The sequence below is a fragment of the Parasteatoda tepidariorum genome, unplaced genomic scaffold, assembly GCF_043381705.1.
Source record: "Parasteatoda tepidariorum isolate YZ-2023 unplaced genomic scaffold, CAS_Ptep_4.0 HiC_scaffold_1946, whole genome shotgun sequence".
NCBI classification, from domain to species: Eukaryota; Metazoa; Arthropoda; class Arachnida; order Araneae; family Theridiidae; genus Parasteatoda; species Parasteatoda tepidariorum.
This window is the reverse complement of record NW_027261497.1, coordinates 1-9,597: the sequence shown is the minus strand read 5'-3', so window position 1 is coordinate 9,597 and position 9,597 is coordinate 1. Positions and strand designations below refer to the sequence as shown.

The following is a 9,597-nucleotide window of genomic DNA, read 5'->3' as shown; positions in this document are numbered from 1 at the left end:
TAAAAGTCTGAGTGTTGGTCCTGTATGTATTTCTGTATTATTCTGTATAGTTATTATTTATTATGGAAATAGCGTAAGTATTAGAATGTTAATGTAAGGATCGCTCTTGATTAAAGACTCCAGAGATTTTACTTGCAATTTCGTTTTATGAAATTCATTTAAAATTTTTACAATTTTGTACAATTTGCTCGGTTTTGTTACAGTAATTTCCCTTCTCTGTTGCTTTATTTTCGTTTTTGTTATCATATGTGCTACATCCTGCCACAGTATTTTCAGGGCTTAGGAAAGGCATAATAACCTTTGTTATGATGTGATGGATATATAGTGATTTATTAGCAATATTTTTAATGCTAATTATTCAATTGCTTTTAAAATTCAGGGTATCTGAGCACCTGGAAAGTCATGAGAAATCATGGAAAGTCATGAATTTCGGTTTTGAACAAAATTTGTCATGAATTTAATTGTTTAAAAAAATCATGGAAAGTCATGGATTTAGGTTGCTGAGAAATCTAATTTTTAAAATGGAAGTCCCCCCCCCCATTTAAAAGTGTTCCGAATTTCAAAATTTGTAACAAAATCACCCACTCGCAGTCATATTTTATTAAAATATGAAATGTTTTTATCATGTTCTTTAAAAATTATGGTGTTCTTTNACATTTCTAGGGCGAATTATCTTTTAAACTTCTGTGATTTCAGAATTTTTGTTATTATTTATTTATTTTTATTTTATCAATTTCAATATCTAGCTGAAGCAAGCCAGTCATTGGCGATTTTTTTAATTCCGAAATGAGAACAGAAAAATCAGGAGTGTTTCTTTCCTTTCCGGTGAACAAGAAAAGTATGTTTAGAATATAGTTCTGCAGAAAAAAAGGAAAGAAAAAAAGTATTTGCTTTTGTAATTTTTGCAGCTATTTTATTGCTTCAACTCTTTTTTTACTGTTTTTTAAATTTAAAATTTATAAATATGAAGACTAACCGTTTTGGCTATATCTATCATTTCAATTAATGTTATTATAATGCTTTTTTAAAATTATTGTTGTGTTTTTCGGAGAAAATAGTAACTTCATTAAGTCATGAAAAATTCTTGAAATTAGTCATGGAAAGTCATGAATTTGAAAATCTAAAATGTAGCAGATACCTTGAAAATTATAAGCAGTTAAAAAAACATACCCTTCAGTTTTAAGAAGAAAATTTATTGAAGTATTTGTGCTAAATCAACTATTAAACGGTAGTAGTACTTATTGCTCATCATTACACTTTTTTTAGATGTTGGCAGATTTCCAGTATTCGAACATGATCGTGACAGTGCAACAGATCGCAGAATTTCTGTTCCTGCCAAAGGTCCTGAATTTAACCACAATATGGAAGTTATTTTTGCCTTACCTAGTATGCAATTACATTTGAAAACTGAGCATTTACAACCTGCAAGGCCTGTACCTGTTGGAGGTATGTTATGTTTTCATAAGATATTTAATTTTGCTTCATTATAAAGCTAAATTCATAAACTGTAAAAAGCATTGCAGGCTGGTTAAAAAGAAATCTATTAAAATCTAAAATATTTGAGATTTCTCACAATAAATAGAAAAAAAAATTCTTATAAAAATTCTTGAAGAATGCAAATTATTTAATGAAAACTTTTCTGATAAATGATTTATGAGTCAAAAAAATTATAATATTAAAAAAAAATTATATTGCTCAAGTATTTTTATTTCTGCAAAAAAAGAGTGTGGTGCTCTGATGATAATTATAAGGTGTGTAACATCTTACATGGAATTTTGCTTGTATAAAATTGAGTTTTTCTGTGTATTTTAATTAATTATTGTCTGCAAAATGATAAAATATTTTGTATGATTTGTAGGACCAAAACCTTCAGTTGATTGCAGTTTTGTCACAGAATTTGATGATCATATATTTGTAGCAGTTGATGCTGAAGCTTTTTTCTTTTTGCATGATCTAATAACATCTTACATCAAAGAGAAGGAAGGTTAGTCTATAAATATATGTATTTTGATTCATTAATTTTTTTCTTTTAAGCACATATTTTGATTTTTTTATGTTCAAATATATTAATTCTAACGAAAAAATGTTCTTTTGATTAGAATTGTAAGAAAGAATTCTTTTTTTTTTTTGGTTAATTATTTCTTAGCTACTGGTTGGGCCACAAGGGCTGAGCAATTCAATGATGATGTGTTAAATTTCATTATTTTAGTATTGAATTTAAATTAATTTGTTTTAAATTAATATAACATTCCATATACCATTTTTTTAGATAGGACCATTCTGACAAATTAAATTTTTTAGAATTTTTAATAAATCACAAAAGGAACAAGAATATAAACACAAAAATGTCATTTTCTCATTCCGCCCCTTGCTTTCCAATATCGCTTTTGGACTATTTTTAATTTTGATATCTAAATTTATTGTTTTAAGTAAAATGATTGTGCACAATATTTTAATTATGCTCAGCTAAAAATAAACCACAGAATTTTGGAGGTTGAAGCACTACAAAATTGCTACAGTTACTAAACTACAATAATTTGTTGTAGAACCAACCCTAAAAGTTTTTCAGTAAATATACAGAGATATTAGATTATTGAGTAATGCCATCTATCGTGAGCAATGGGAAATACTAGACATTTTATTTTAGAAAGAAGTTTTCTTTTTATTATATTTATTCTAGTAATCAGAGGCATCAATTAGGGAGTGTGAGAAACTGGAAATTCTCCATATGTTGTAGAAATGTAAGAAATATTAAGATGTTTTTTCTGGGATTCGAACTCTCATTCTGTAAGGTTTTGAGATTGTCCAATCACCCCTCTCAACAATAGCTTGTCTACATCTCCTCTGCAAGGAACTAAATGGTTTGATACGGTGGGCCTACATGGCACATATATAAAATTCTTGTTTGTTAATATCTTACTAGAGGAAAACAGTTTATAAACGATTTTTCATAGTGTTAACAGTTTGAATACTGTATTTTTATAAAGATATTATTGTTTTGGATGATTACAGTAAGATAGCGATTGAATGAGATATTATTTAACCATTTTTCACTCAATATTCCAAATAATGTAGGTTTGCAATTTTCGCCACAGCTTCTGGATTTGTCATTCTTTTTTTAACTTTTAAGAACGAATTTTAAAACCAAATAGTTTGTGGCATAACTATCACTACGATTATTAAACATCAATTCACTGTTATATAAGACATGCTAACTTGATTCAATCATGAGGTACCTCTTGATAGATGAAGGTTGGCATTGTCGATAATAACTCCTCACCCCACATTGGTGACCTTCGGACGTGATGTGAACACGCCTGCCTTGTCTGAAGCGCCCACTTTGACGTGAACACGCCTACCTAGACAATAACGCTTACTTTGATGGATGGTCCACATTGAACAGTTGACCTGCTACTTGTGACTGGGACATTATCCACCTCCTCGCACTGTAGCTGTTCAGTCTCGTCTCGATCATACACAACGTCAGCCTGCATACAGTCGACTGCTAAAGGCAACATAGGAGCGACTACGACCGTGAAGTTAATACACCTCTCACATTCAGCACTCAAAAAACCCGGTGACCTTAATCCTGCTCTCCCGATCTTTCACAAGTACAGCAACTAGTGGTATCCATTCATCGAATTCTATCCCTGATAAAATTTTGGTGGGGGAGTATTGTGGCATAACTACCACTACGATTATTAAACATCAATTCACTGTTATATAAGACATGCTAACTTGATTCAATCATGAGGTACCTCTTGATAGATGAAGGTTGGCATTGTCGATAATAACTCCTCCCCCCACAAGTTCTATAAATCTTATGCTCATTTATGATCAATTGAAAATACTATGAGCTGTATTTTTTTTTCAAACAAAATTAATTGTTTAATTTTAAGAGGTTTATTTTTAGTTTTAAACAATCTGAATTTGTTTAAGACAAATTTCAGACACAAACTAAAAGTAATAAATTTTTGGAGGAAAGGTGTGAAGCTAAAAAATCTTCGATTAAATATTCATTTTTAACTTCAATTGTGTAAACTCTTTAAGTATACATTTGTTTATAACCCTAACTAAAAATTTATTATGATTGGACAAAATAATAAGTATAANGTGATATTAATAAGTATAAATGAATACAGATTTTTTTTAAATACTCTATATAAAAATTTAATTGATTCTACTCCATGTAAGCCTTTATATTATTTTAATGGCTTTATACTATATACTATTTATTGTAAGTCACATTGTATAAACCAAAACTTGAACTTCAATGGTCTGAAAAGCAAAAGTTGGAAACACAATCTGTAATAAACATATATTATTTGAATTAAAATATATGATGACAGTATTTTTGCTCTTTGTTCACGGTAAAATAAAAAATAAACAAGTCATATTTTTTAAGCCAAGGAAAAAATTGGCAGAATTCAAAAAATAGAATTTTTTTAATCTTTTCTAGTGTTTTCTCCATGTTTTAATCAATGTAATATTTACAATAACAAAATGAAAAAACCAGGATTACTCAATTGATAGAATGCTCACCTCCCAACGAGTTTTGGAATTCTGTTGATGGCTTGTCTATTTTTTATATTGCTCCTGCCTTACACATGCCACATTGCTGGTAAAAAATCTTCCAGTGGTAGCCTGATTGTAGGTAAGAGTTCCTTTCCTCTCAAGCTATTCAAGAGATGTTTTTGTGGTTTTCCTCTCCTTATAATTCTAAACTGTTTAGTTTCACTCAATAAGTCTGTTATGAAGATCCGCTATGTTCCTACCAGATCACCAAAGTCCATGCATCACTGGCTGTGGTCAGTGTGCGGGTGAGTGACCACTTGGATTAGTCTGCATAGGGACCAAGGGTGTGCAGTATTGGTCCTCGTTAAACTGTTCTACTGTAAAGTGCTCGACTTCACGTGAAGGTCATCAGGCTACCATCCTCTCTGCTCAGAATCAAAATTGTGATGGCATGTCTTCGAATCATCCTCTGGGATGTTTCCAAGACCGTCATCAATAGCCCATTGTGCATCTCTTGTGCGATGTAAATGAACTACACTAAAAGTACAACAACTGTTATGAAGGTGAGTTTGTCTCAAGGCATGATCCAAGAATCCCTTGCATTTTGGAAATTTTTCAATACCAAACTATAGAGTTGAAAGTTATCTAGGTGCAAATTGGATATTGATGGGCTGTTCAACGCCAACAAACAAAATACAAAACCGAAAATCATTTTCTAAAGTTTTTTTAATTTGTAAGTTGTATAGGTTTGGTAGTAAAATGAGAAATATTAAGTTAATTTTTAAAAATCATACTTAACTAACGATGATGCTTTGATTAAAATTTATTCTATGAACAGAACTTCTTTTATAATATGAGAAGAAAATCAAAAAACCATTAATGTTCACGGAGAGAACATTACTTTGGCAAGTTGCATATATCTTATTTCACTTCATATTCATAATCAATCACTTGTTCTTTTGCAGTTGTTAGCACATTTGGAAAATCTCATTCGCCTGATAGTGATAAAAAATTAAAGATGGCTGATCCAACAGAGTCATTTCAAAAGGATTGGAGAATGTATGAATGTCATACATGGCATTTGGAGCCTACTGTTAGGTACTTAACAGATTACTTTTGAGATTCCCTTACTCCTTTGTTGTTTAACTTTACAAATATACTGGCATCTGTTACTAAATTAAAGAAATAAAAACTTTAACTGATTTTTTTTTTAAATTTTTTTATTTAATGATTTTGAGCTTTTTGTCTTTGGGAATGGTAATAAGGATAATACTAATTCATTTCTTTTGCCCAGAAAAAATTTTATTTCTCATTTTACACACCAGGTGGCAGTACCAGGATATATTTAAGGTAATTGTAGATAGTTAGTTTATTTTAAGCTAGATATCAGCACTAATCAAATATGTCATACAAATACAAAAGCCAAAACAATAGGCACTTTTATGACCGTTTACTTGAAAATTAACCGATCGTTGAGGGGTTAATGACCTTTCAAGTATCTCATTCTTTGCAAATCTTCAAAAATACCTCGTATCCTGGTGTATCCAATCATCCCAAGTTCAAAATCAAAAATGCTTCTAAACGCTGCTCCTATGGACGCCGTTCGTCAAATAATACTAGGCTCATTACAAAATGTGAATTTAAATGCCATTGTAAAATCTTTTAACAAGTGTGGAATTTTGAACTCTTGGGATGGGGTGAAGATGATATAGCATCCATTGCAGAACGTAAAGTGGGATCCATATGATGACACTGCTAATGTTATTGTATCCGACGCTGATGATGCCCTGGAAATCTTTAAATATGTAGATTTATTGTATATTTTAAAAGTTTTCATTGTGTTATAATTTTTGAAATACTCAAAAAAGTTATCTTAACCTTTCTTCTTCTTAATTTTTTTCTGAACATAAAGTACTGTTTTTGAAGAAACTTAAAATATAAAGAAAATTTGATGTGAGAAAATACATTATTCACTCAACGTAACTTATTAAAAATAGTTTTTGGAATTGGTAAATTGGTACAGAGTTATTCATATCTATCCCATTGTTTGTAATGCATCGACATTTCACAATGAATGTCTGACTTTATAACTGGTGTATAAGTCGACCTTCTGGTTCTCATAAAATTTTAGGATCTTGTAAATTTAACTTATACGCCGTTATATACAGTAATTATTTTAATTTTAACTGTTAAATTTTAATATATGTAGTTCCCCTACTCTACAGGTCAATTTTTTTCTTTATTGTAACTTGTTTGAAATTTCCTTTACATTTCTGAATGTCTTTCGTTCTGTGTTTCCAAAACCAAAGAAGGTGCTTCGTAATAGAACCAATGTGATTTCATGTCTATTTCATGTTTAACTTTATTTATATTAATATCGGAATTTTCTTATTATTTCAGACTCTTATCTTGGGCTGGTAAAGGAATTGAGCCATATGGAGTTGATTATATATTACAAAAACTTGGGTTCGCCCATGCGCGAGTTACAATTCCAAAGTGGATGCAAAGGGGTTGCATGGATCCACTGGATAAAATTCTAGCGGTTGTAATGGAAAAGATGATATCAGCCGTCAGAGATGATAAAGATGACTCTGGTAGTATTCTTAAAAAGTAACAGACCTTGGTACTTAAAATCTCTAAGTATATCTATATATGGTGTACAGTTATAGATGTATAACAAAACTTTAAGCTTTATTGTGATTTTACATTAGTGTTTGGTATGAAACATCCCTTCACTGATTAAAGATTGAGATTTATCAAAATATATAATTATTGAGATTTAGTAAATAATTATATATTTAATATATATAATTATTTAGATCTCTGGAGATATCTCACAAGCGTTTTTAGTTAGGAATTTTTAAGTTTGATGGTTGTGTAAAGTGTTTTTATTTAATTTATTTGTTTGTTAATTTATGCTTAGTATTTGCTTGTGTATTTTTAAATTATCATTATTTATTCAAAACTTTATTTAAATATAGTATTTATAGTTAATCTTTTCATATTTGTTTCATTTTTATTGTATTATAAAACTCCTAACTTATTTTGAAAGTGAATTTTGTTGTTTTCTGTGGGAAATGATTAGAATTTGATACTTAAGTTGTTTTTTTTCTTCAGAGATATTAGTTTAAAATTGTTACTTGCTGATTACTGGTGCATTTTTGCCAACACATTAAATTACTATAAAATTTTGTTTTATTTTTTAATGGATGTTTATTATATTAACTTGTTATATTTCTTACGCAAAACTTGTTATATTTCTAGATTGTGTAGTATTTTATTAAATTTTAAATAAGAACTTTTAATTTATTTTTTGAATATTGTTTTTTGATTTTAAAAAATATAATGCATAATGATGTTATTATTCATTCATTATATTTCATACTTATTGTAATTTTTGCATATATAGTTTAATTAAAATCAATTTGTATTCTTAAATCAAGTTCTAATTATGCAAACAATTCAAGTAAATGTCTTTTATTTAGAAATTAATTATTTTCATAATTGTTTTCTGTAAGTCCTGAGTTAATCTTAATTCCAAAATTTGAAAAAAAAGTAAAGTGAAAAAAATATATCACATTTGACTTTGTGTATATAATATGTATAATTTGCTTATCCTCAATCGAAATCTTCAAAGAGAATGTTAAATTTAAATGAAGATATAAGGGTATATATCTTTGTATATATAGTTATGTATTTAAATAAATAGTATATAGATATAAATGTACATATATATTAGTGTTAATAGCAAACAAATACTTTTGTTCGTTATATGTTGTATGGCTTTACTTTTCTTGTCTATGTTTTCTTTTTATATTTATGTAAAATCATTATTGAGTTTAGTTGTTAATGAGGAGAAAACAAAATAATACATTTTTTATGTATTTTTTAACCTTTTTTTCCTTCTTCAAGAAAATGCATTTGAAGTATTGTCATATCTCTTTTCAACTAAATAGTTTTTTTGTTATGAGATTTTCATCTTTAAAAATATTTTACTTATTTGTCCAAAAATTTAAATGCATCAAGCGCTTATGTATATTAAATTTTTAATTGTATAAGTGGCTGATTTTGTTCAATTTAGTTGTAATTACATATTAAATTTATCAAAAAATGTTACTTAAAATTATTTGCAACTCTTATAAGCTTTAAAAATTCTAAGAGTCCAAATCACTTTTGTGTCATTTGTTTACTAATTTTTCATAAATTAATCTAAATAATCTAAGCGTCTTATTTTTATACTTCTTTAAATTATTTGCTCATCATGCATAAAATAAGTTATTATCTGATTAATCAAATAGCTTATATAATATTATGTAAATATTTTTTGTACAAAATTGCGTTATAGTTTATTAACTTTGTCAAAATTATTTATATATCACTTTGTTGAGGAAACGATGTCCCATTTTCTGTTAATTTTTGTACTCAACAATTACTAAGTTTTAGTTTTCTTTTTAGTTTAGTTCTGGCCTGACGGTTGTTACTTTGGCCCTAAATTCTAGTCATTTATTCAATTATAAAAAGTGATATATCAGAGATTACTTTTTATCTATATTTTTATATTCTTAAATTTATTTGTCTTAAATACTACTTAGACATGCTCGAAAATTCTTGCCAACTTGATTTTAATATATTGTTTCATAAAATGCATTTCATTTCTTCACATTGAAACAAACGAGTGGAATTAGAGAATATTTTCTATTGTTATATTTTTCATTTGTCAAAGTGTAAAATAGTTTAATCTGTAATTTTAATTTTTTTGCATCAATATATTTTTTTCTTCTGTTAATTAAGTGGTGATTTAGTCACCCGTTTCAAAGTATAAAACTTGCCAATACGTGTAACATGTTTGAAAAAAGAAAACATTGCCAATACCTCTAGCTTACTTTTTTTACTTAATTTTTTCCTCATCTTTTCCTTGACTTTTTTTTCTTTCAAATATTCAAGTTTTTATTTCTGAAACATATCAAAGCATTTGACAGAGTATTTTATGAAGAGTGATGTTTTCTTGTATTATTATTTTTAAAATGTATATGTTTATTAAATATTGTATGAGATGTGTGATACTGGATTACAATTATATGT

General features: G+C 28.1%; 1 protein-coding gene across 1 annotated transcript; it reads left to right on the top strand.

Annotated features, from left to right (window-relative positions):
* Positions 1 to 1,266: 1,266 nt before the first annotated feature.
* LOC122273087 (bridge-like lipid transfer protein family member 1) lies at positions 1,267 to 9,495 on the top strand (the record flags this gene model as incomplete). Its single annotated transcript, XM_043057151.2, is given in 4 exon segments — positions 1,267 to 1,446; positions 1,859 to 1,984; positions 5,481 to 5,613; positions 6,916 to 9,495. Coding segments are annotated over 4 exon segments (653 nt in total), but the record flags the coding sequence as incomplete, so codon positions are not given.
* Positions 9,496 to 9,597: the final 102 nt, after the last annotated feature.